This window comes from Erinaceus europaeus, chromosome 22 (assembly GCF_950295315.1).
Source record: "Erinaceus europaeus chromosome 22, mEriEur2.1, whole genome shotgun sequence".
Classification (NCBI taxonomy): Eukaryota; Metazoa; Chordata; class Mammalia; order Eulipotyphla; family Erinaceidae; genus Erinaceus; species Erinaceus europaeus.
In genome coordinates, this window is record NC_080183.1 from 8628378 (window position 1) to 8656185 (window position 27808).

General features: G+C 51.0%; 1 protein-coding gene across 4 annotated transcripts in view; it reads left to right on the forward strand.

Moving 5' to 3' along the window:
- Nucleotides 1–18286, forward strand: part of KCNK10 (potassium two pore domain channel subfamily K member 10) — a 117939-nt gene extending 99653 nt beyond the window's left edge. For all 4 annotated transcript variants that reach the window (XM_007526818.3, XM_060181239.1, XM_060181238.1 and 1 more), the window contains 3 exons: nt 10696–10882; nt 14580–14722; nt 17327–18286. In XM_007526818.3, coding sequence (XP_007526880.1) covers nt 10696–10882; nt 14580–14722; nt 17327–17929 — 933 coding nt within the window. In that variant the 3' untranslated portion in view covers nt 17930–18286. The remainder of the gene's footprint in view (nt 1–10695; nt 10883–14579; nt 14723–17326) is intronic.
- Nucleotides 18287–27808: the final 9522 nt, after the last annotated feature.

Consider the following 27808-nt stretch of genomic DNA (forward strand, 5'->3'; position numbering starts at 1 on the left):
ACAAGGAAAGGAAGGAAAGAGCGAAAGGATTTACACATTGGAGAGAGCCTGCATACTACCTCTGCAGTGGAGTCTAGGAATTTTTGTAGATATTAACTAACTAATACTCAGGTCTCTTTGTGCATGAAAAGCCAGAGAGGAACAGTAAAATTACACACACACCCATACACACGAGGCCGTGGCTCTGCAGGTGGAGAGAGAGAAAGAGAGAAGGGAGAGAAAGAAAGAAAGAAAGAAAGAAAGAAAGAAAGAAAGAAAGAAAGAAAGAAAGAAAGAAAGGAGGAGAGGAGGGAGAGAGAGAAGGAGAAGGAGGAGGAGGAGGAGGGGAAGAGAAGGAGAAGGAAGATGAAGAAGAAAGGAATAAGAGGAGAAGAAGAGGGACAAAGAAGAAAAGGGAGGGGTAGAGGAAAAAGAGAAGGAAGAGAAAGAGGAGAAGGAGGGTGAGGAGGAAGAAGAAGGTGACAAGAGAGTTATAGCAGGTGGAGCTGTCTGCACAAAGAGCGTGAAGAGAGAGGTGTCAGGATGCAAAGGACAGTTATCCTGTTGGGATGCCCTCATCTGTGTGGTAGGCTTTGCCAATGGGCTATGACCTTGACTTCTGTTTAGCCAGGGTGGGGAGCAGAGAGAGAGAGAGTCCCCTCTCAAATGTCTATGACTGTGGCATTGGTACTGTTCTAGCCTGCTTGTGTGAATGGTGGTGGAAAGGCATTTTGGGGTAGAGATGGCCTTCATTGTGCTGCTAAGGCCTGGGTGAGTTAAATTTAGACTTTGGAACACGCCGGGCAGGTTTGCGTAGAGATAGTCCATTGATGTGACTCCTCAGGAAGTGCGCTCACTCTTCCCTCCTTTCCACCAGCCCCTCTCACAGCAACAGAAGAGAAGGACCTTTCCCAGCCAAGGTCACACCTGAGTGTTTCTTATCTTGCTGTGGGAGCTGGGACGTGGCCTCTGAATGCTTAGCAAACAAAGACCTCCAGACTGCCCATTGTGCTTGGCACACTTTTGTACTCTGCGTGCCAGAACTGCAGGAAGATTCCTTTTTTTCTATTCTGGGTGATACTTTTAGTTGCTGGGATGCCATTAAGCACTAAAACTACAGTTGGATCCGGGTTGGGTACCATGGACAGCGCCAAGAAGGTTGTTTTCAGCCTAAGACTGATGATGTTTCCACCACACTTTGCTCCCCCAGACTGTGTCCTTGTGAAAGGAATTGTCCAACTCCTCCTCCTCCTCCTTCTCTTCATTGCCTCATGGGGCACTGGTGCCTTCACCATTCTATGGCTCCAAGTGACCATTCTCCCTCCCCCTTTCTTTTAAGAGAAGGCGAGAGACAGAGAAGGGTAGAGGGAGAGAAACAGAGAGAAAAGCAGACACCTACAGCACTGCTCCCCCCTCGTGATGCTTCCTTCTCTAAAAATAGAGACCAGAATCTTGAACCCAGATCCTTCACATGGTAATGTGTACCCTCTCTTGGGCGTGCCAATTCCCAGCCTTTCGGTAGGAATCTTTCCTTAAAAAAAATGAAGTAAAGGCCCAGACAGTGGTGTAAACCAGTTGTATGCACATGCCACCGTGCACAGGGACCTGGGTTCAAGTCCCTAGTCCCTACCTTTCGGGGTGGGGGTGGGGGTGGGGCTCATAAGCTATGAAGCAGTGTTGCAGGCAGGTATCTCTCTCTCTCGCTCGCTCCTCCATCCCAGATGCACTTATATGTTGGCATCTCACTGATGAAAACTTGTTCATTGTCTCTACCAGCAATTTCTTTTCTTTTCTTTTTTTTGGGGGGGAAATTTTGCAAGGTGAAGTTGCAAAATGCTGGACAGGCCAGTAGCCTGTCTGATTTTGCATTGTGTGGCAACTCAGAGTCAGATCCTGGATACAGCCTTTACAGATATCTATTTGTGTCAAAAGCTGTTGAGTTGGGCATTTCCAGTGGCTTCCATTTGCTGCATGGTTTGAACTACCCCCTGTCTGCAGCATCTCTGCTGTGGAGAGAGTGCCGTGAAGTTTGCAAAAAACTGCTGATGCTCTCAGGATGTCTGTTGTAATGGTGAAGCAGTCGGGGCCAGTTGGTGGTGCACTAGTTGAATGCACATATCAGCATGCATAAAGACCCGGGTTTAAGCACCTGCCCTCCACAGGGTGGGGGTGGGGGGAGAGTTTACACGTGGTGAAGCAGGGTTGCAAGTGCATCTCTCTTTGTCTCTCACCCCTCAAGTTTTCCCTGTCTCTATCAAAAATAAATTAAAGAAATAAGCCACTATTATTAAAAAAAAGAAGAACTGGACGCCCTGTGGAGAACATTATAATCTCAGACAATACAGTCCGTTCTCCTGTTGCTGTTATCTTCTGATGTTGAAACATTCTTTCCCTCTCAATTACATTACGATGGTGAGGACTTTATATTTTGAAGAAACCAAAATCAAAGTTTTGTGTGCCTAGCTTTAGGATTTTTCTCCCTTTGCCGCAGTACCTTTATTACTGAGTGAAAGCGCCAATGTTATCACTTAAAAATCACAACAAAGAAGCCGTTTCTCAGCTAGACACAACAGCCTGGATCTTGAGTCCCGGGATTCTAAGAAATCACGCCAGAGTGGAAAAGCACAGGCATTTGAGAAATGATAAATTCGGATAGATAAAACAAACAAACAAACAAACAAAAACAACCTCACAAACCAATAGAAATAAACTTGCCTCTTTAAGACTGTGGAATTGAAAACTAGCAAGACTCTGTGCTCAATGGAGATTGGATGTGTGACTGAGTCCTCTGAGGTCTGAAGTGAGTAAACACATCCAGAATTGTCAGCACACAGAGTTCTCTCTCTCGAAGGACTGGGCCTCTCTCCCCCGCCCTGAAGCTTACTTGGCACTTTGGAGTAACTAACTGCACATGTCATTCTGACACTAGATGAACTCTCCAGGATGTGGGCCTCTTGAAGACTCCCTGCAGTCAGTGTTGGTGGGAGGGTGGTGTTTGCATAAGGGGGAGGGAAGGAACACAGCAGCTATTCTGATAAAGCATGAGCAGAGGATTGGACAGGTCTCCACAGCTCTTCTGTCACTGCTGCTTGTTTTCATTCTGCTGCCTCTTCCGGGCTAACTAACAGTGGCTGCTGGTTCCAGGACACCTCAGTGCAGTCAGGTCTCACAAGGCCCTTTGCTGCTTGGTTTACATGGTGAGAGTCTGCCTAGCAACCCCTCTGTGGAAACAGTGCAGTGCTCTAAGGGTTGGAGGGTGGGGGCCAGGGATGCAGAGTCCTGCCTCAGGGGCTCCCCCTGCAGCTGGCTCCCGACGCTGCAGGCACAACCTATCATGCTGAGCCACGTCAGGATGGTGGAGGCTCTTCTTCTAGCGTTTGCCCTTCTTCCGTAGCCAGTCAACAGCGTCAGGTTGAGCCTGATGTCAAGTTCCGAGACCTCCTTTGAATCTGGAGAGGTGGCAGTCGTTGACTATGTGGGTCATAGTCTGTCTGGAGCCGCAGGGGCAGTTCGGGTCGTCTCTGGCCCCCCAGCGATGGAACATAGCGGCGCACCGGCCATGGCCTGTTCGATAGCGATTGAGGAGGGCCCAATCATAACGTGCCAGGTCAAAGCCGGGTTGACGCTTGCAGGGGTCTGTGATGAGGTGTTTGTTCTTGACCTCAGCTGACTGCCAGCTCTGTTTCCAAGAGACTGGAACAGAGAAGTTCAGTGTAGGCGTAGGGGACCAGATTGGGTGACGAGACGTCAAGCGTTGGACAGGGTGGGCGAAGATATCCGCGTATATTGGCAGGTCCGGTCGAGCGTAGACGTGGGAAATGAACTTAGATGATGCCGCATCCCGACGAATATCTGGTGGGGCGATGTTGCTAAGAACTGGCAGCCATGGAACCGGGGTGGAACGGATGGTTCCAGAAATGATCCTCATGGAGGAATATAATTTGGAATCGACCAAGTGGACATGGGGGCTACGGAACCATCCTGGGGCACAGTATTCTGCAGTGGAATAGCATAATGCCAGAGATGATGATCATAGTGTGGAAGCGCTCGCGCCCCATGAGGAGCTGGCCAGTCTTGCAATGATGTGATTCCTCGCGCCCACCTTTGCTGCAGTTTTTATGAGATGTTTGTGAAATGACAGAGTGCGATCGAGAGTAACGCCAAGATAGACTGACTGGGCTTCATGCCGGATTCTCGTATCGCCAAGCTGCACGTTAAGCTCACGTGAGGCCGAGGCATGGTGTAGATGGAAAACAGATGATACCGTTTTTGCAGTGCTAGGGATTAGTCGCCATTTTTTACAGTAATCAGATATCAGAGACATGTCTTTCGTGAGTGTTTCCTCGAGGATGTCGAACTTGGATGCCTGAGTTGCACAGCAGATGTCATCGGCGTAGATGAACTTCCTTGAAGAAGTTTCTGGGAGGTCATTGATGTAAATATTAAATAGCGTAGGAGCCAGAACAGAGCCCTGGGGGAGGCCACTTGAGACAAGTGGAGGCTCTGAGGGAAACGAATTAGAAACCACAGAACACAGCTCCCCAGTCTGTGGGCTGAGAAGTTGTGAGAGTTCAGTCTGGTGTCCGCATGGCAAAAGCGAGGGAGGGTGGGGACTGCGTTCTCTAGGAAGGGGAAGCCAACAGTGCCGACTCCTGAAGTTTAGCAAGGGCCATCTTTTTTTTTTTTAGGATTTTTTTTTTTAACATTTATTTGTTCCTTTTTGTTGCCCTTGTTTTATTGTTGTAGTTATTGTCATCGTCGTTGTTGGATAGGACAGAGAGAAATGGGGAGAGGAGGGGAAGACAGAGAGGGGGAGAGAAAGACAGACACCTGCAGACCTGCTTCACCGCCTGTGAAGCGACCCCCCTGCAAGTGGGGCTCTGGGGGCTCAAACCAGGATCCTGATGTTGGTCCTTGCACTTTATGCCACGTGCGCTTAACCTGCTGCTACCGCCTGACTCCCAGCAAAGGCCATTTTAAGCCATTTTAAGCAAGGGGACATTCCTCAGAAAGCCACAGTGATGACCAAAAGAGAAAAATACATGTTCAATTAAGGCAACTCCACCCACTGTTTTATTAGGGAGATAATGATTTTTTAAAAATTTGTTTTATTTTTTAGTATATTTATTTATTATTGAGAAATTGAGAGTGGAGGGGGATCTAGAGAGGGAGGGAGACAGAGACACTTGTAGTCCTGCTTCATCACTCGTGAAGCTTTCCCCCTGAAGGTGGGGACCAGGGGCTTGAACCTGGGCCCTTGCACACTGTAATGTGAGCGCTTTAACCAGTCACACCACCACCTGGCCCTGGGAAATAATGATTTATACGACAGTTATGACATGGGTACAGTTCCTTATCTCCCTGTGGTAGGTGTCCGTCCACTACTCCCACCACCCACTGAAGTCCTCCTCCGCCTTTGTGCTTACTGCTCTCAGGGCCAGCGCCTAACCTCCTCCTCCCACCCTCCCCTCCTCCCAGGGTGCTTTGCTTTGCTGCAACAGAGCACACCTGGTGCAAGTTTCACTCTGTGTTTTCCCTTCTTCCTTGCATCTTAAGTGAGACCACCTGGTACTCATCCTGCTCCTTCTTGTTTATCTCACTTAACGCAATTGCTTCAAGGTCTTTCCAAGATGCGGCAAAAGGGGACAGTTCGTTTCTTACAGCCAAGTAACATTCTGTTGCCTACAGACACCGCAACTTTCTTAGCCACTCAACTGTTGGACATAATTTTTCCCCCGGTTTAGGCTATTATTAATCGAAGGCAACCTTTTCCTCCTTTTTCTCCTTCTCCCCTTCCTCCTCCTCCTTCTCTTTTGTGTCTAGAGGACAGCAAAAATGTGAAGATCAATAACATACATCACTGGAAACTTCTGCTCACACTTTTTTTTTTCTAGTGAAGTCTGTGCACACACATTTTCACACACCTACACACACACACACACACACACACACACAGGGGACATGTGATTTCTTAAGGCCTTAACATATCCCATTAGGGCTTAGGGAGACAGCATAACGGTTCTGCAAAAGAATTTCAAGCCTGAGACACCAAAGATCCCAGGTTCAGTCCCCAGCACCACAATAAGCTAGAGCTGAACAGGATTCTGGTCTCTTTGTATCTTTCTCATTAAAATAAGTATGTCTAGAAATACTCCAGTAGGCTCCTTATAAACAGTTCTTTGAGAGAGAAAGGTAAAAACAAAGGAGAGGGGACAACACAAAAACATGGCTCTACCACTCATTGACCCTTCCCACCTCCCACCCACCCACCCCCCACCCCCCAGTCAACTTGCTGTACCAGGGACTGAATCCAGGTCCTCAGGCATAGTATGGTGTGTGCTTGATCCGCTGAGGCATCTCCCACCCCCCCTACCCATTGTTGTTAAATTCTGCAAGCATTCTGTAAGCATTACCTTAGGCTATCTGGAAGCAACATGGTAGACACGGCCTTGTGGAGAAAACAACGTGTTTTAAGGATAAGCTCTCTAGCAGACAATGCAGTGAAGACACCAGGAACTAGCCTTGCCCATACACGTCCTTCTCTGCCACAGAACAAACCCTGAGCCATGCCATCTTTTCTGCTCACTCCCTTCCTGGAGCCCAGGAGTCTTTCCAGCTTCCTATATCCTCACAGGTTCTCCTTTGCCAACCTCTGCCTCCTCTGGATTACAGTTGTAACCACATCCTAATTTATACCTTCACAAGAGTCTCACAAAGAATTCATTTTAATGTCCTGTGTGGCCAGGGAGGTGGCATAGTGAATAAACTGTTGGATTCTCAACTGTGAGGTACTGAGTTCAATCACCATCAGCACATGTACCAGAGCGATGTCTGATTTTCTCTGTCTTGTCTGGTTCATTAATAAATAAAACTTTTTAAAAAATGCCATTGTGCAGGACCGGCATAAGGATCCCGGTTCGAACCCCGGCTCCCTACCTGCAGGGGAGTCGCTTCACAGGTGGTGAAACAGGTCTGCAGGTGTCTATCTTTCTCTCCTCCTCTCTGTCTTCCCCTCCTCTCTCCATTTCTCTCTGTCCTATCCAACAATGACAACAACAATAATAACTACAACAATAAAACAACAAGGGCAACAAAAGGGAATAAATAAATAAAATAAATATTAAAAAAAAATTTTTTTTAATGCCATTGTGCATTTGCGGGGAAGGATGATGTAGAGAGGGGGTGAATGATGTCCTCATCACCAGCAACTGAATTAACTTAATGATCTATGTGACGGTCTCCTTTGGGGCCCCGAGTCTTTATATGTGTCCACAAGGGGAAAGTGAGCTGGCCAGATATATGTCTGGATTCTCAAAGGGGCTTGGCTGCTCCCACAAAGCAGTCCTGTGACCCCATATATAAATGCATGAAGTGGGCAGAACATCCTCTGTGAGTCTCGGGTAATTTGTCTTAGTCAAGGTTCTTTTACTGTGAACAAAAGTAGCTTTTCAAGTACAGTTTCAACAATATCAATAAATTAGCTTCTTTTTTTTTTGTTATTAGATGGCTTTTCTGAGGCTCTGGGGAGGGGAGGATATCACTGCATGAATCCAGTGATTATTTCCTGTCCCCACTCCTTATACTAAGTGTCCTCTTGGGAGCTGGAGTACTCAGCATTTACAAAGCTGGCTCGTATTCCTTTAGCTTTTTTTCCTGGTAAATTTATGTTCAGGGAATGTACTACTCTAGAATTGGAATATAGATAGTGATGATTAGGATTTGGGCAGGAAAAATAGTCTCCACTCTATTCCTTTAACTTCCTGTTTCATTTTTGCCTTATTGAACATGTGAGAGGCCATGGGTCCCAGTGGGTCTGGACTGAAAGGTTTGGAATTGTGGTTATGAAGAACTCACAAGAGCCTTTTCCTTTTATTTAAATTAAAAAATTTTTGTTGTTGTTGAATAGAAATAGAAATGAAGAGGGATAGTGGAAGATAGTGAGGGAGAGAGAGACACCTGCAGCACTGCTTCACCACTTGAGAAGTTTTCCCCTGCAGGTGGGGGCCAGGGACTTGAACCTTGGTCTTTGAATACTGTAACATGTGCTCTGACCCAGGTAGACCACTGCCTGGCCCCCTTATTATTTTAGTTCTCATGTCTCTGGGAGACTGACGATTCTCCTAGAAGGAAAGAAAGGGGTGGGAGGAAGAGCAACAGAACTATCATAACCTACTCCTCTGAGACCTACCCACTCATCTTTATTTGTGATTAGCAATATCAGAAGTGAGCTGAGTGACTGGTCTATCTTTTGTCCTCGGGAATATAACTGAGCTATGAGTGAGGCTGGCTGATCAGAGACAGGATTTTATTCACAGTCTCTTCTCAGAAGAAGGGATCAAATGATTCAATCATGAGGGTCTTTCTGGCTGCCCTTGTTCAGACAGGATTCACAACTTATCCCAGCTGGTGAACTGTTGAGTCTCTTCAGTAGTTGGTTTGATCAGTACACTGTGGACTGAGAGTTGAAATGATCCCAGAGTCCAAGTGTGGGCTCTGCCCTTACTTGGCATCATTTTATTCAAATCCCTGAACCCCACTTGGCTTCTGTTTCTGCCCCTGTAGAATGCGATGTATGAATGCAGAGATCCTTCCGTGCACCTTGCTCTCTGCCTTCTAATTCACCGGAAGGCAATGACTAGAAAACTGAGCCCATCGGGAAGGATGTCTTGTATTGATGGGCCCAGACCTGATATTTACAGAAAGTTAACTTGGACAACACAGAACCTGCTGCTGTTAACTGTCTGCATAGGGTAGTGCATGGTGTTGGTGGGTCCCTCGGAGTGTTGAGAAGACCTTAAGGGTTTTGTCTTGAGTGTACTCAAGGTGGAGACCAAAGATGCTTCTCACCCACCGCTGGTCTCTGCCGACATGATCCCTTTGCGGCTTTAGATTCCCACTCGAAATGCACTTCACTCCTTCAGGTCTTCAGAAGCTGATGTGAGCTGAGGCTGCTATTACCCATTGTGGATGGCGACACTGCCCCTCATTTTTAGTCTTCTGTCCTTGCTGTTAATTTAGCCCCACAACATGACAGTGGCAGCACTGGCTCAAACAAACGTTTGAGAAGGATGATGTAAGAACATCAGTACAGGGAGGAAGGTGAAGAAGGGCTCCAACGCACATGGGGGTGGCCATCTTGTCCTTTATGTCCAAACATTCTGACTTGCCTTAGGTCAGCTACTTTTATCAGCAACACATTCCCTTTGATTCAAAGGAAACTGAGTGCCAGGCTCTTCACTGCTGTTGTGGAAAGAGATCAGGAAGTGTGCTCCCCCAACCAATCAGTCATCTCCCATCAACAATGGCTGCAAGGCCCAGGAAGGGGTGCAGTGGACAAAGCATTGGATTCTTAGGCTTGAGGTCCCAAGCTGGATGCCCAGTATAATATCAGAGGGATGCTCTGGTTCTCTGTTCTTCTCTAGCCCTCTAAGTAAGTTAAAAAGTGGCAGTAGATTCTTCTCGAGAGAGAATTGTGTTTGTACCAGTGAAGTCAGAATCAACACTTGGGGGTTGGCTGGCATACAGCCTTCAAAAAACATTCAAGGTAGAGTTTCTTGATCTATGGTCCATGAACCAATTTTGGGGTGGGGGGCGGTGAAGCGCTACCTAGACTAACTACCTGACAATATTTTAAAGAAAGATTGATTTGTAGGGGCCGGGCAGTGACACACCCAGTTAAGTGCTCACATTACAGTCTGCAAGGACCCAGTTTAAAGCCCCTGGTCCCCACCTGCATGGGGCAAGATTCACAAGCCGTGAAGCAGGGCTGCAAGTCTCTCTCTCTCCCACTCTATCTCCTCCTCCCCTCTCAATTTCTGTCTCTATTTCAATAATAAATAAAATATTTTTAAAAAGAAAGATTGAGCACACATGACGAGAAACACAAGGGCCAGTGTGAGGATCCCAGTTCGAGCCCCCAGCTCCCCACCTGCAGGAGGGGGCACTTTACAGGTGGTAAACCAGGTCTGCAGGTGTCTGTCTCTCTCTCCCCCTCTCTGTCTCCCTTCCTCTCTTGATTTCTCTCTGCAGTGGATTTGTAGGACAGGCACCAAGCCCCAGCAATAACCCTGGAGGCAAAAAAAAAATTGATTCATTAATGATAGAAAGGAGGGGGCGGGGATGAGAACCAGGGCATCACTCTGACACATGCAATGTCAGGGATTGAACTCGGGACGTCATGCTTACAAGTCCAGTGTTCTATCCACTACACAGTCTCCCAGGATACTGTCTTTACTTTTTAAACATTATTTTTATTGCCTCCAGGGTTATTGCTGGGGCTTGGTGCCTGTCCTACAAATCCACTGTTCCTGGTGGCCATTTCTTCTTTTTTTTTTTTTTCTTTCTACTTTTTTTATAAGACAGAAATTGAGAGAGGAGGAGAGACAGAGAGAAGGAGAGAAAGATAGACATCTGCAGTGACCTGCTTGTGATGCAAACCCCCGGCAGGTGGGGAGAGGGGGCTCGAACCCAGGTCCTTGTGTTTGGTAATATGTGCACTCAATTGGGTGCACCACCACTCAGTCCCCTCCATCTGCAAATTTCTGTATGAGGAAGCCAGTTCCCTCACCACATTCTCACAGTCTCCCCCCACCTTACCCCCAGTGACCGAGAAAGGTTAAAAGCCCCCTGACACGATTCATTCTTTTTTCCTGCCCCGTTATCTGAATCCAGTGTGATACAACCGACTTGCCCATTGCTCTCCTCTGCTGTTTCTAGAAAAAGCAAGTGAGCCAGACCAAGATCCGGGTCATCTCAACCATTCTCTTCATCCTGGCTGGCTGTATCGTGTTTGTCACCATCCCTGCAGTGATTTTCAAATACATCGAGGGGTGGACGGCCTTGGAGTCTATTTACTTCGTGGTGATTACACTCACCACTGTGGGCTTCGGCGATTTTGTGGCAGGTAAGCATCCTGGATAGCCCTGTCGCTGGGATCCTGGGGGTGGGGATGGGCGGAAGGAAGCACACCTGGCAGGAGACATGCTTGGCCAGGGTGTGAGCCCCAACACCACATGGGAGTGCCGTAGCACTGGGGCCAGCTCAAGGCCCGTGGTGTTGATCCTTCTCTTCCATTCTCACTCTCTGAAAGGTATGATAGGCCAGTGCTGGGGGAAGAAAAAAAAAAAATCAGTGTTCGTCACCTACTGACAGAGAACTTGCAAATGATGTGCTCTGACTTTGTTCCTCCTCTTGATGCCACCGGGCCTTGTCCATGTGTGATTTCATTGCATTGGGGCCATTTCAGAGGAGAAAGAGAAACAGACACACGCACAGAGATGTGTGCACACTCCAACATGGAACTTGCCCAAACGGTACCATGGTCTAGTCCCATGTGACATAGTCGGGGCTTGAGCCTGGGCTGCACACACGATGAGGCAGGGGCCCTCCTAGGTGAGCTGTCTTGCAGGCCTGTCTCTGACTTCTCTGTGTGTGACTTTCCCAGCATGCAGTGGGGAGGCAGGAAGAGAAGAGGATGGTGGAAGGGGACCAGCTTGCTCTAGTCCTGTGGGTGTGGAGCTTCCTTTGAGAGAGAGAGAGATGAATGAGATGAATACTGACGGTCTCACAGGTGAAGCTTGAGAAACCAGGACCGACCGAGAGGGAAAGCACAGAGTCACACTTGAGATGGGCGTGGTGAATCGCGCCAGAGCTAAGGACTTCGGGGAAGGAGGGGAGACGAGGGGGTGGAGGGTGCTCGGGGACATAGTGCATGCGGTATGTAAGAGAGACTGAACTTGGGGGAGAGTGTTTAGTAGACACCTGTCATGGGGAGATGACAAACTGTGTGCCCTTCTGTACTGTAAACACCCCCCAAAAGGTGATTGGGGGGAGGGGAGGGAGGACGAGGACGAAAGAAGGAAGTAAATTAACATGAGCTGATGGCTGCTTTGACTGCCTGTGGCTCTTCTGGAAGCAGAGCACCAGCCTTCACCAGACGGGATGCAGTGCTGGTTTAGTCGCTGACGCCCTTTGGGGATAGCCCTGTGCATCCGCAGAGCAGGGCCCCATGTGGGTGCTGACAGAAGCAGCTCCCCTTCCCACAGCGGGGCCTGGGTCGCACTGCTCACTAGCGCCTCCTAGTGACAGCCTGGGTTGGGCGGTGGCGACTGGCGGGTAAATATTGACTCCCGTGGATGCAAACCCGCAGGGAGCAGCTCCGGCATAAAGGAACAGGAACCTGCAGACCTGCTTAGCGCTGCAGGAACTTCACAGCAGCTAGAGGAGAGAGTTATCCAAAGAGCAAACACAGAAGCAGCCACGGAGGCTTGCCGCAGAACCCGTGAGCAGTGCTTGCAATTCAATTTTTAAGCAACAGCAGTGTCCTTGGGGACCTCTGGGTGGCATTGCAAAGTGGCCTCTGTTCCATCAGCCACAGGGCCTGTCCAGCTGCCTTTGGAAGAGGCACTCCTGATACCATAAGAGCTGGGTGTGGGGGTCAGTGTTGAGGAAGATGACCAGAGGGCTCTCGGCTCCATTTCCACCAGGGCCCAGAGAGAGAAGAGGGAACAAACAAAAAAAAACCCAAAAACCAAAAAGAGAATGACACCCAGTAGTCGTAGTGTGACTTAGAAAGGAGGAGAAGGGAGGTCGGGTGGTAGTGCAGCGGGTTAAGTGTACATGGTGTGAAGTGCAAGGACAGGAGCAAGGATCCCGGTTCGAGCCCCGCCCCCCTGCAGGGGAGTCGCTTCACAAGCGGTGAAGCAGGTCTGCAGGTGTCTGTCTTTCTCTCCCCTTCTCTGTCTTCCCCTCCTCTCTCCATTTCTATCTGTCCAACAACAACAAACAATAATAACCACAACAATGATACAACAACAAGGGCAACAAAAGGGGAAAAAAATGGCCTCCAGGAGCAGTGGATTCATGGTACAGGCACTGAGCCCCAGCAGTAACCCCCCTGGAGGCAAAAAAAGAGAAGGCAGGGACATAGAAAAAATGGGCATATATATATATTATATATATATATATATATATATATATATATATATATATACAGTTATAGAAATAATAGTCAACCCATATCTGTGATCGTGGGAGAACTCCTGGAGGGAATTGGGGACACAGAACTCTGGTGGTGTGAAAGATGTGAATTTATAATTTCGTAAATCAATATTAAATCAATAATAATAATGGGTCTGGATTCAGTGGAGCGAGAGAGTTTACAACCAGCACTCTTTGGGACAGCCCAGGAATCATGACGCAATACCGTAATTACTTATGCCATACCGTAATTACTGGTAAAGTGAGCATGTCGGTTGCCTTAGGAATGGCCTCCTGCCTGCCTTATCCGGCAAGTCTCTCGCAAAATGAGAATGAGGTTGACTGATACTGATTTCCTGCTCTAGCTTCCTCCCTACTCGAGGAGCGTGGGATGCACCTGAGACCTATTCATCTTAATGGCTCACGCTGGCGGTGCCTGCAGAAGACCTGGAATAAATAAGCTTATTATTGGGGGGAGGGGGGAGTAGCCACTCCTTTCAATGAAACAGCCAATCAGAGCCATCAATCAATTTGACGGGTTTTTTACTGTGATTCCTCTTTATAAAAGAAAAGCATTGTGTGAGCTGCCCTGGGATGTTCTTTATTATTTTGCTATGGTAAGCCTAATTCCCCTGCCTAGTCGACTCTTTGGATTACAGTCGTGTAAATACACAGGCTTCAGCTAGTCCTAACTCACCACTGTTCAAACCACCATCCCTTTCAGAGTGCCACTAAGTCCCGTTTTACTCCCACACATCTCATTGCATGGTAAATATGTGCTTTCGAGAGAGAGTGGTTCCAAGAGCTGCACATCATTTAGGATTATTTGATGCTGTTTTATTATTTCTTAAATCAGATTTCCTCTGGCTCAGCCACTCAGCTAGTCACTGTTTATTTTCATCTTCTTTTCCCTCTTCCTTTCCTCCTCCTTTTTGTTTGCTTTCAGGGTTATTGCTAGGGCACTATGAATTTACGTACCACCGTTCCTGATGACCATTTCTTTCTTTTTTCTCTTTTTCTTCTATTTTCTTCAATAGGCCAGAGAGAAATTAAGAGGGGAGGGGGAGATAAAGAGGGAGAGAGAAAGATAGACACCTGCAGCCCTGCTTCACCTCTCATGGGTGTCCCGCTGTAGGGAGCCAGGTCACTAACCGGGTCCTTGCTACGTGCGCTTCGCTGGGTGTGCCACCACCCAGCCCCATTTTACTTTATTTTTATTTTTATTTTTTGCTCCAGAGCGCTGCTCAGCTCTGGTTTATGGAGAAGCTGGGATTGAACCTGGGACCTCGAGTGCCTCGGGCACGGAAGTCTTGTTGCATAACCGTTATGCTGTCTCTTCAGCTCAGGCATTCACTGTTCAGCTCAGGTTGAGAAGAGGAAGACCCAACAGTCACGGTCACCTTGGCAATGGCGGGAATTACAGTTAGTGATTGAGACTCAAACATCTTTTGAGTCAGTCCCTTTTAGGGAAAAAGGCCACATCTTTCCCTTGTTCTCCTCTCCCATTCTGCCTTCTGCACAGCAGCTCCAGGGGAAGATCATGGGACGCCGCCTCCCCTGTGTGGATGGAAACAGGGACCCGATGCTCCATCCTGGCTCAAGTAACATCTGGTTGTTTTCAGGCGGAAACGCTGGCATCAACTACCGAGAGTGGTATAAGCCACTGGTGTGGTTCTGGATCCTTGTCGGCCTTGCCTACTTTGCCGCTGTCCTCAGTATGATTGGAGACTGGCTGCGGGTTCTGTCCAAAAAGACAAAAGAAGAGGTAGGACTCCCTTTCTGGAGTTGGGGACACTCTGAAGGTCAGATCAGCCAGGCTGTGGAATGGCCAGGGCATCGGGGACGGGCAGAGGGCTCCCGAGGCTGCCCACACACCAGTCCTTGCCTGCACACCAGATGGAGATGGGACGCAGCCATTTCTGGGCCCTTATTTTTGGCAGGCCAGAGAACCTGGTGACTCACTTCCCCATCCACAGCCCTTAAGAATAGTAAAACATCAGCGGATTGTAAAACGTGGGATGCCAAGGGAGAGGGAGAAGGCAGAGGCTAGAAGACAGGAGTAGACTATGGTGGGAGGGTCTGGCTTCTCGTCCTTCCTGCCAATGTGTGTGTGTGTGTGTGTGTGTGTGTGTGTGTGTGTGTGTGTGTGTGTGTGTGTGTGTGTGTGTATGTGTGAGGGTGGGGAGCTGGCAACGGTCACAAGCCCAGGAAGGCTGCTCTGCCCTTCAGGTGTGGAGATGTGAGCCCAGGGCTCCCCCTCTTTACCCTGTGTCCCTGTCCTGGGTCTCAGATCCATGACCAAAGTACACAGCCTCTCCTCCTCCTTGGAATGTATGTGGGGACCCTCACAAAAGCGTTGGGGGGACCTAGGGAACAGGGGGAAAGTAACAAAGGAGGAAGGAGGTCAAGAGAAAGAAGGGACGAGCTACAGAAGGAAGGAGGGTGGTGGTGCACCTGGTAATGTGCATATGTTACTATGCTCAAGGACCTGGGTTCAAGCCTCCGGTTCCCATCTGTGGGTGGGGGGCTTCACAAGTGGTGAATCAGTGTTGCAGGTATTTCTCTCTCTCTCTTGATTTCTGACTTTATCCAAACAAACATTTAAAAAAGGAGAGATACCTTTGCTTCTGCTCCACCTCCTCCAGGGAGCTCCCCCCCCCGCCCCCCCCCCCTCGCCCGCCTGCTCCACCTCCTCCAGGGAGCCCCCCCTCCCCCTCCCCCTCTGCTCCACCTCCTCCAGGGAGCCCCCCATCCCCCCCTGCTCCATCTCCTCCAGGGAGCCCCCATCACCCTCCCCCTCTGCTCCACCTCCTCCAGGGAGCCCCCTCTACTCCACCTCCTCTAGGGAGCCCCCCATCCCCCCCTGCTCCACCTCCTCCAGGGAGCCCCCCATCACCCTCCCCCTCTGCTCCACCTCCTCCAGGGAGCCCCCATCCCCCCTCTGCTCCATTTCCTCCAGGGAGCCCCGCATCACCCTCCCCCTGTTCCACCTCCTCCAGGGAGCCCCCCATCACCCTCCCCCTCTGCTCCACCTTCTCCAGGGAGTCCCCCATCACCCTCCCCCTCTGCACCACCTCCTCCAGGGAGCACGCATCACCCTCCCCCTCTGTTCCACCTTCTCCAGGGAGCCCTCCATCACCCTCCCCCTCTGCTCCACCTCCTCCAGGGAGCCCCCCATCACCCTCCCCCTCTGCTCCACCTCCTCCAGGGAGCCCACATTCCCCCTCTGCTCCACTTCCTCCAGGGAGCCCCGCATCACCCTCCCCCTCTGTTCCACCTTCTCCAGGGAGCCCCCCCATCACCCTCCCCCTCTGCTCCACCTCCTCCAGGGAGCCCCCCCATGCCCCCCTTTACTCCACCTCCTCTAGGGAGCCCCGCATCACCCCCCCTTCCACCTCCTCCAGGGAGCCCCGCATCACCCTCCCCCTCTGCTCCACCTTCTCCAGGGAGCCCCCCATCACCCTCCCCCTCTGCTCCACCTTCTCCAGGGAGTCCCCCATCACCCTCCCCCTCTGCACCACCTCCTCCAGGGAGCACGCATCACCCTCCCCCTCTGTTCCACCTTCTCCAGGGAGCCCCCCATCACCCTCCCCCTCTGCTCCACCTCCTCCAGGGAGCCCCCCATCACCCTCCCCCTCTGCTCCACCTCCTCCAGGGAGCCCCCTTATACCCCCCCTCTACTCCACCTCCTCTAGGGAGCCCCGCATCACCCTCCCCCTGTTCCACCTCCTCCAGGGAGCCCCCCATCACCCTCCCCCTCTGCTCCACCTCCTCCAGGGAGCCCCCCCATACCCCCCTCTACTCCACCTCCTCCAGGGAGCCCCGCATCACCCTCCCCCTCTGTTCCACCTTCTCCAGGGAGCCCTCCATCACCCTCCCCCTCTGCTCCACCTTCTCCAGGGAGCCCCCCATCACCCTCCCCCTCTGCTCCACCTTCTCCAGGGAGTCCCCCATCACCCTCCCCCTCTGCACCACCTCCTCCAGGGAGCACGCATCACCCTCCCCCTCTGCTCCACCTTCTCCAGGGAGCCCCCCATCACCCTCCCCCTCTGCTCCACCTCCTCCAGGGAGCCCCCCATCACCCTCCCCCTCTGCTCCACCTCCTCCAGGGAGCCCACATTCCCCCTCTGCTCCACTTCCTCCAGGGAGCCCCGCATCACCCTCCCCCTGTTCCACCTCCTCGGGGGAGCCCCCCATCACCCTCCTTCCCTCTGCCTCTCCCAGGCTTCCTTCCCATGGGGATGTCAAGGCCCTGCTCAGGGGGCGCTGGGGCGCAGGGGCACGGGGGGGGGGGGTGTGGGGGGTGCGGAGGGCGTGTGCACCCAGGGGGCCTCCCCGGAGGAGGAGGTTCTCAGCGGCCCTCCCCCAGGTGGGCGAGATCAAGGCTCACGCGGCCGAGTGGAGGGCCAACGTGACGGCCGAGTTCCGGGAGACGCGGCGGCGGCTGAGCGTGGAGATCCACGACAAGCTGCAGCGCGCCGCCACGCTGCGCAGCCTGGAGCGGCGGCGCCTGGGCCTGGAGCAGCGCGCGCACTCGCTCGACATGCTGTCCCCGGAGAAGCGCTGCGTGTTCGCCGCCCTGGACGCCAAGGCCTCGTCGCAGGACGGCATCGACAGCCGGCCCAACAACCTGCGCCTGCGGGCCGAGCAGCTCAGCCAGCGCGGCCAGGGCGCCTCGGAGGACAACATCATCAACAAGCTGGGCTCGGGCGCCCGGCCCGGCAAGCGCAGGAACCGCGATGCGCGCAGGGCGCCGCCCGACGACGCGCACCGGGCCTACCGGGCCTTCCGCAACTGCTCCCTGGACGAGGACGGGCGGGAGCGCGCCCACGGGGCCTGCGACTCGGACCACTCGAGCACCGCCATGCTCACGGCCTGCGGCCAGCCGCCCGCCGGGGCCCACGACGGCGGGGTCCCCAGGGACCCGCAGCCGGAGCCCGAGAGCGACTCGCTGCTTGGGGACCGGAGCTAAGTGGCCCCCCCGGATGGCTCCTCGGTTCTTGATTTTGCTTTCATTTAATCTTTTTGGTATCAATAGTCAACCCGAGACACGTGCCTTAAACAGACTCCTTACCTGTGTCCGAGATCACAGAGCGTCCAAGGCTCCCTCTCACTGTGCCATAAGCACCCGGGGAGGCCGGGCCCGGGAGGTCGAGGCTCCAGAGGTCGAGGGTGGGGTCCCCCTCTGTGTTTAGGGGTGCCCCCTGGCGTGGCACATGGAACAGGGCAGCTTTTTCCTTTAGACCAGCCTTCTGCAAGGATGGCGGTGTCTTCCCTGCACCTGCCTGTAGCAAGGAGAGAGCACAGCCAGAAAGGGACAGTGGGGCAGTGTTGGCGGGGGGGGGGGGGGGGGGGGGGAGCAGCAGGCTCGGGGCCCGGCCCGGGGCCGGTCTTGACTCCAGACCCACAGTGCGAACCTCCTCTTTCTAAGCACCCAGGGGGAGGGGGCGCGACAGATCAGAGCACAGGCAGTCACAAGGTGCAATCGCTTTTCCTCATTACAGAAGGGGAAGAAACCCACCAATATTCACAAACACATCACACTGTGGATAGCACCTCAAACCAATGACACCGGCCTCCTGCGCACTGTTGAGGCTCCTGCGGGGCCAGGGGGTCCCCAGGAACTTGGAGCACTGGTGAAAACTCCACCTCAAGTCGCCGCCACCCCCCTGTGGCCACGGGCACAAGTCCTGCATTTTCCACAGTGGTTGGTGACAATAAACTGGTTTTCAAATGTTCATGTTCACTTTTTAATTTTTCTTCTTCTCAGTGGGACTTGGGTTATCACTTGCTTTCCTGAGAGGGGGAGAATACCAAAACTATTGCCTTGCATGATGCCAGTGGCTTGCTGTTCTGCCTAGCTCACTCTCCGCTGTAAGAATAGACATCCTGAGGCATGTCTGCTGAGACATCCCAAGGACCACCGCGGCATCGTTCCATCTCAGGGCTTTCTGTCCCTTTGGGAATCTTATGTAGACCTAGACACGAGATTCGAGCTTGCTATTCTCCAAAACACAGGGGAAGTGAGATCTCTCAACCAACCTCTTTGTATGAGAATACTGAATTGTTTTAGTCGCTTACAGCTTAAGTGCCATTAATGCCATTTGAAAAAAAAAAAAAGGAATACTTAAAAATAACAGAGTTCACTTTTCTGTTTGAGTGTTTTTTTTTAATTTTGAAAAGCCTCACAGCTCCTCCTCGACTGTCTCCTGCTTCTGGGATGCTTGGTGTGATCCATTCAGGGCAACCGCTAGACAGACCACCTTGAATTTTCTTATTCCACAAGGTTAGATTGCTCCAGGCGGGAAGCTTGGTGGGCTGTGAGGAGAGGAAGGCCCTACCCCCCTGTGTAAGCTCATCCTTTGGCTCTGGGGCTGATGCAGACTTAGCTACTTGGTTCACAGGAAGAGGCTTACATACTTCCCGGGCTCGGTCTTGGGAGGTTGCCTGTCATGTGACCTAAAGGTCATAGGGCAAGCAAAGGCTTTTAGGATCACTACGTCCATGAGCATTGGCGTCACAGCAGCCTTTTCCTGTCCATGCCCCAAGACCTGGCCCTCTCATGCAGCGTGGCCGTGGGGAGTTGAGCAGTTATTTACCAATGGCACAGGGCAGGAGTTGGGAAGCTGGGCTCAGCGGCCCCTGACCACAGTCTGCTTTCCATGCTGCTGCTGCATTGGAGTCTTGCACCCTTGTGACTCTGCGTGTGTGTGTGTGTGTGTGTGTGTGTACACGTGCCCTGTGTCTTTCTGTTTCTTGGTCCTGGCCAACAGTGGGGAAATCTCCAGTGTATCCTGCTTCCTAAGTAGACGTGGGGCCAGGACTCTGATGGAAAAACTCAAAGCAGACCTTCCTGTGGAGGCCGACACTAGTGATAACCCACTCTCCACAGGAGCAGTGAGGGAGTGGGAGCTCAGCATCCTCTTCTGTTGTTGGGACCATTATTGCTCCAAGGCCTCCTTTTTAACACGGGGTCACACAGTGTGTAGCTTAGACTTGGGGGAGGCAGAGAGCCAGCACAGCACAGCCCTTCCAGTCTGAGTTCTCCACCCCACCCCACCCCGCCACCAGCTGGGAGTGAGCACATTTACATTTCACACAAGAACATACCAGTTGCACCTCCAGTGGGAAGTGGCTTTGGCTTTATCGGGGCACCTCAGTCACCTTTCCTACACCCGTTACCTCATCAGCAGGGAGCTGAACGCAGGTCAAGGTCAAGGCCCCTTGGACTTCTGCAGACATTGGAGCCAGCTGGTCCACCAGTGAATTTGATGAATTGAGAACACTGGCCAGCTTTGTGAATGCTGACCAGTGGACCCCCTCGGTCTAGGCTGAAGGGAGCGTTTGCCCCCCTGGCCCTTGGGGAAGTCTTTTCTCAATGACTGGTGTACCCAGATGGATTCAGGTGCTCAGTGTCCAAACTGGACTCGCTCTGTTCTCTGAAGACAGTACACGGTCCCCCACAGGGCTCAGGAGGTGAAGAATTTTTTTTGCATGATGCTAAGAATTAAAAAAAAAACTTTACTTATTTGATAACAGAGAAGAATTGAGAGAGGAAGGGAGAGACAGAGAGACATCTGCAACACTGCTTCACCACTCATGAAGTTTCTTTCCTATAGGTGGGGACCGGGGGCTTGAACCTGGGTCTTTGCACATGGTAACGTGTGTGCTCCACCACGTGTTCCACCACCCAGCCTCAAGGATTTTAGATGTTGCTATTTGCAATCCATTAGAGGAAATGTTCCTTTTGGTGGTCACTTCATAAATCTATCAGCTACTGTGCGCACATGTGCGCACATGTGCGCACGCACTCACACACATACACACACACACACAGAGTACTGTTTTGGGTCCCGTGGGGACTGGTCATTGCTGCAAGTCCTCCTTACTCCAGACATAACTAACCCACTCCCTTGCCTTTCTCTGAGATGACATCATTTCCGGCCCTGTCTGTTCTGCTCATCTATCTGTGTGCTTGGGCTTGGGGGTAGGCAGGGTGTAGGTAGAGGTGGCAGTTGCTCACTGGACTGAGTTAAGAATGCAGCCCATTGGATGTGTAGGAAACTATGGGAAAGGCATGCACAGGAAACCAACCAAATGAGAGAGAGAGAGAGAGAGAGAGAGAGAGAGCGAGCTAGAACGGGGGGGGGGGGGTGCTTGCACACCAGCGTTGTGTATTTTTCCGTGTCTTTACTTTCCTCATTCCTTGTTTGCAGTGTAGGGGTGAGGCAGACTCACAGTTATGGTGCCCTTATGTGCAAGCACCGTGGCTGCCTGAGCTTTTGAGGACGAAGTAAATGGCCTTAATAAAACACGCCTCCCCCTTCCAAGTGAAGGTGACTTTCACCGGGTCTTATGGATGCTATTAATCTTGCCCGTGCGAACAGTGACGAACCACACCTGGACCAGCTCCTGCTTTGGCTCTGCCAGCCTGCCCTACACATCATCTGTGGACATCCCAGTCCTCCGGGGGCCGTCCCCAACTCACATGAGCTCAGCATCAGAGCACTGATGAGAAATTAAGCTGTGTCCTTGACTTTACTGAAAGTGATGGTTGTTTTCTGTTGTATATATGGCTGTTGGAAAAGTCATGACATGTTTTTGCATATATATGCAGAAAGAGAAATTGAGAGGAAAGGGAGAGGGGGAGAGGGAGAAAGAGAGGGAAGGAGGGAGAGACAGAGAGAGAGAGAGAGAGGGAGAGAGGGAGAGAGAGAGAGGGAGAGAGGGAGAGAGAGAGAGGGGGAGAGAGAGAGAGAGAGAGAGAGAGAGACCTGCAGCATTGCTTCATCACTTGTGAACCTTAACTCCCCATACACAGGGACTAGTGGCTTGAACCCGGGTCCCTTGCATATTGTATAACCTGTGAGCTCTACTTGGTGTGTCAATGTTTGTTCCCGTGATAGTCATTTTCTCAGGTGCCTAAGAGACTTGAGGCCTACTACTCTGTGTACTTGATTGTTAAGTGAACAAACTTGAATAGTTCCCCGTGCATTAACAGAAGGGAATCCTTGACATGATTCTGGCTCCATGGACACAGCAGGACTGTGAGCAGAGACGCACAGCAGACTCTCTCATTTGCCACCAGGCCAAGGAACTCAATGGAGAAGGTGGAGTGGTGTAAATGAATGAAATGCAAACCAAACCCCAAGATGGCCGCTGGCCCCTTCCAGTCCTCTTCCGGTCCCTTTCTCATTTGTTGCAGAGTCACAGGCAAGGAACACCATGATGAAGTCGTTAAACCCCTGTGTGGAGAGGTGTTTTAGTTTCTCTTGATAGGATTTCCTGGTGCTTTAAAATAACAATAATAAAAAGTGTTTTACAGAAAATAATGCAGAATGGGGGTGGGAGGGAAGGGACTTTCGTAATATTCTTAGGAAAAGTACAAAAGCAAATTTTGCTTGTCACATTTTAATGAGCTGTGCTGCTATTGTCTTTTATTCAATGTTGTATTTTTCCCCCCAACAATGGAGAAAGTGGCAACAAAGACCTTCTGGAAGATCCAACCCGGTGTCTCTCCTGTTTTCCTGGGACTGATGCTCTACTCTGGAATGCAGGGCTTCTGGAGACTATCCCCTATTCTGGCTGGCCACCAGCCTGGACCAATCCCTGTGGGGGAGTTCATGGTCGGAAGCTGAACTAGACCACACCAGCCGAACAATAGGACTCACAGCAATTCAGAGCTGCGCTGCAGGTCGTTTTCATGTCCCTGTTTTTATCTGACCCCATCCAAGAGCAGAAGTCACTTTTTCTCCCTAGGAGGAAGCACTAAATTTGGACCCTGTGGTGAGTCCCCCAATATAAAAGGAGCAATATTTCAACCTGCACTGTTTTAGCCTTGTTTTGCCTCCACCAGGCGTTCCATGTGGTAATGATGTAATGTTCACTGCTTTTGAGTCTCTATGTTTCTGAGTAGATAACACTGCTCAGCAGTTTGAAAAAAAAAATGCCACTTGCTTCCAAACCAAACAAGTCACGGGGTTGTTATTTTGTGGGTGGAGATGTGTAGGTTCAGAGGGACGTCCCCAAGTCTGTCAGTTCCAAACCCAAGTTCCATCTATGAGTTCACACATGTCTCGAGCATTTCCCTGTAAGGGCACTTGATTCTTTTCTCACCTACCCTGCCTCTCCCTTCCTGTATGTGACTGACACCTGCTGTGATGTCAGAGGGGAATTCTTGCTTTGGAGGTGAGCAAGGTCAAGTATGGTCTGTGGAATGGTCGAAGCCAAGAACTTCACTCACTTGGCCTCTGGTTCTGGGCTGGGCAGGGACATCTGTGATCACTTCCCTGGACCTGACATAGTACATTACCAGTAGGAGCTGCTTTTTCGAAGATGCCACTCACACTGTGGCTCTCCTTGACCTCCAAGATAAGCACAGTAGTCTCTCTCAAGGTTCCACCTCTGCCACTAGAGACTGCACCCCCCCCTCCACCACCATTTTGAACGACTTAAACCAACTCCCAGACAGCCTCCCCCTCCCTTAATGCCGCGTCTTTGCATGTGAATGTGGTCCCTTTGCAAGTCCCTCTTCTTTGTGAGCTACCTCTTCTCTGTCACTCTCATCTGATTTGTCCAAGGACTTCTGTACTGAACCAGTCTGGCTAATCTTACCCCCTTCCTTCCCCCCCCCCCAACCCCCCCTACCCCCCCCCCCCCCCCCGGCTCTCCCAGGACGAACTAGCCCCTTTTCCCTCTAGCACATGCTAGGCTGGTCTAAGCTGCTGGTTGCCTTGCCTTTTGGGTGCAGGCCAGAATCTCCTCAGGGAGGGACTGATAGATCTTTTAGCTTCTAGTCCCAGCACCGAGCACTATACTGAGTGCAGTGAAATCACTGGTATCATTCCAGTGCCTTGACGGAACACAGATTTGCATTCTTCAAGGTCATTCCTTGAACTCCCTGAGGAGAAAGATCTTGTTTTTCTTTCTCACAAGGTAACATTAAAATATTTTTCCAGTGTAGAGCTCTTATGTCATCTGTACATTGCAAACACCAGGCATCCTTTTGAATGGTTTGCAAATGCCTGAACCACTGCAAGCTCTAAATTCATTTTGAGATGAAGGACCTTGGAGAATTCTTTGGTTTCATCTTTATATGTGATTAAAAAATTATTAGAAATAATGATTTACAAGACAGTTGTCACATGGATACAATTTCTTATCTTCCCATGATAGGGGTCTGCATAATACTTCCCCAAACCCACTCAAGCCCTCCTCCCCCATCATGCAACAGCCACACAGCTGCTCTCTCCACTTCACCCACCCTCCCAGAGTCCTTGGTGACTTTGCAGCAACAAGAACACACCTAGTCCACGTTTTCACCTGTGTCTGCCCTTTCTCATTTTTCAAGTTCTACCTACAGGTGAGACCAAATCCTGGAGAACTCTTAGTAAGTGGGAGAAGGAGAAATACACATAATGCCAGCATGATTCACACTGGTGCATTTGAGCATTCTATGTGGGACACTGATCCACGTCTTCAAGAACACTCTATTCTTTGGTTGTCTGATCCATAGAAAGGGGGAGAAATGAAGCATTTCAGTATTCCCATGAATGACTATGAATTGGAAACAAGTTTCTCTGCTGAATTGTCCTTGCAGGGAGGGGCCCAGGGAGAAATAATTAGGTACCGGTGGTGATGACTGGTTTGGACTTAAGGTCCATCCACCCATTCATTCGTTGAACAGGTACTTAAGGTGCTCCATGTGCTGCAAGCGTGAGAGGCTGAGTCTTCTCTGTCATGGTACAGTTAGGCAGCATATGCCGTGCGTGGTTGGAGGAAGAACCTTCAAAAAGTAGGAAGAATGACTGCACGAATGCTAAGGTACAAGAACCAGCATGCACCATGGCAGGCAGTCAAAGCGGGTTTCCGGAAAGAGAGGGCATCTCAAAGCAGGTCTGGGACTGTTTATGGAGCCGGGGAACCTAGATGGTTCCACAGCACAGCTGTGAAAAAAGTAAGACTTACGATCAACCACCCACTTTAAGGCAGACTTAAAACAATGCTCAGGAAAAGGGGGGCAGATGGTCCACAGGAATTGTAACTCCTTCTGAAAGCAAGCGTGCCTGAGAAGCACACAGCGGTGCCTTGCTTTCCTCTCAGATGAAGCAGATCCAAGGTCACAAGCTTCCTTTTCCTCAGGGCACAGTAAGGTGATCAGAAAAGCCTCCTGCTTTCAAAGCCAGACCTGGGGTTGGGGATGGGGGTGGGGGCTGGGATGGGGCTGAGGGTAGGGGTGGGGGTGGGTATAGTTCCCACTGGCCGGGAAGGCAGTGACTTGGGAGAGCTGGGATGGGAAAGAGGCTTCCCCAGTTACAAGAGACTCCCCCCAGGCTTGAAACTGAGTAAGAGATCTAGGGTCCTCCATGTTGGAAAGGCACTTCAGTTGCAGAGCCTTGGGGCAGCCCCACTGGAATGGGCTGATCCCCCCACCCCACCCCCATGCTGGCCCTAAGCAATGATGACCCAAAACCATCTCTCCCACCTAGGGACTTCAAACCACGTTGACTTTGAGAAAATAAACAGCGTTGCTGTTTTCTCACACACCTGAACATTTTCCTTCTGTCTGGAAAGGCTTTCTGTCTTATTTTTGCACGTATAGGCATGTATGCATGTTTTTATTTTACTGGAGCACTGCTCAACTCTGGTTAATGGTGGTGCCGAGGATTGAACCTGGCACCTCTGGCTTGCAAGGCCTCTGCACAACTGCATTGCTATCTCTCCCCAGCCCCTACCTAATGTGTTCTTTATTTAGCATTGTGTTGCTGATTTCTGCAAGATTGACTTGCTGGAAACATGGCTTTCTGTTACAGGCCTTTTGAGAAAGGCATAAAGAAGACTGTTTCTTGCAGCGAGAGACATCCTCATTTGAGCTCTTGGGGGTTTTTTTGTTCTGCCCCTTTTCTGTCTTGAGACGGGTGGGGAGGGGTGAAGAGTATTTGCCCTCACACAAAAAAAGGGGCTGGGCTGGGGTACTGGTGGGGGTACTGGAGGAGGATTCATCCCATTTCACACCCACACCATGTCACCTGACTGCATTCCAGACTCACCAGGCCTGGCCACCCTGTCTGGGTGGCGATATCTACATCAGACGCCCCGGGGAAATTCCCCTGTGTTAGCTGAGGAGCTCCCAGAAGTCACTTTCTCACACACATTTGCCTTCATGTCCTGAGTGAACCTGGATGATTACTGTGCTACACAGACATTTCCCGCTCTCTCACTCAGCCCCCCCCCCATTTTTTTTCGTTTCCTCAGTGGGCTCTCTGCACAGCTCCTCTCCTACCCACTCCCCTCTTCCCAGACCCTGACACCTTCCTGTTCAATCCATGAAAAGATGTGGAAAGCAGAGCTATGTCAGCATTTTCTTGGCTTTGAATTTTTCTTAAAAGTCTAAGTCCTTGAAGGATTCCCATGGTGAGGGGATGAAATAAAATAAAATAATGAAACAAAATAAATCAAAAAGGTAAAAAAGGAAAGCAATTGGATACGCAGGCCAAAACCAAAACTAAATAAAACACAAAAACAAACAACAACAAGAACCAAAAAAGCAAACTCCAGGAGTGAGTGTATTTATTCTGTAAGGAAAAAAACAAAACAACAACAACAACAAAAAAACCCCACCTCTTCTCAGACTAAGGGGTGATGCAGCAGTTGGTGGTGGGTTCAGTAACTGCCAGCTGGCACTCACAGAACTGTCCTCCCTGCTTCTCAGTGTGTGCGCTTGGGGTGGGGTCACAGATGTCCCCAGGAAGAAGGACAAGGACAGTTCTCCAGTGTGCTGTGTTGGGGGCTAGAGGTGGAGAGAAGGGAGAAAGGGATCCTCACAGGGTGACCCCCTCTAGAGACCCTTTAGGAAGCTAAGGGCAGCCTTGGGCCTGGTCAAGGGCCCTGGCTCCAGCCTGAGAGGCATTTCAGAAAGAAAACTTCAGAGACCATTTCAAGAGACAAGGGACGGTCTCTCTGGCATTGAGGTGATGGACTTAAGGTGTGTGTGTGTGTGCGTGTACGCATGTATAGGGTCCTGTCTGTCACCTCTGGGAGACTGTTTCCCTCCTCCCAAGATGTGTGAGGCTGGCTGCCCCACGCTGAGCTCCACAGAGAGGAGGAAGAGATTGCAGACAGAGGGCTGGGATTCATCTCCCTACTCTGAAAAAACATGTCAAGAGACCCTTGGGGTGTGGGCTCCTGAAGCTTGGGGAGCCAGATACTAAAGGTCCCGGGTTCGACTCGAGAGAGCTCCAGCCAGAGTGAAGGTGCAGGGAGGTGGTGGGCAGGAGTGGAGAGCCGGGCCCTGCAGTGTGGCCGCTGCCACACCTCTGCACAGACAGGTCCCTGTCTGCTTAAGGGGGGGGGGTGCCAGGTTGTCTGCGACAATGGACCGTGGAAGAGGTGGGAAGGGACTTGATGACCCCCTTTGAGAAGCTGCCCTGGACACTCCCAGGCACCTCCTGTGGAGGACAGAGGCCTGGCAAGCAGAAACAGTGCTGAGTCCTGCTTCAAGAAAAACAATGCTCCCTCTCCACTGGGCAGAGGGGCGGTTGGGGATCAGGGATGTTCTCCCCATCTCAGCTTCTGAGCCTTTTCCCACAAGACACTCCTCTTAGAGCAAAGCAAGAGGCAGACTCTAAACAAAGATTAAGAAAAGAAAGAGACCCCGGATCTTTCCAGTCTAGACGGCCCCAGAGACCCATTGTCTCTGAAACCCTTAGCTATAGATTGAACACAGACACACACACACACACACACACACACACACACACACACACACACACACACACACACGCACGGACGCGCGTGCGACCAGTGGGAACATACATGCTGAGCATTTGGTACCATTCATGGCAATAATCTC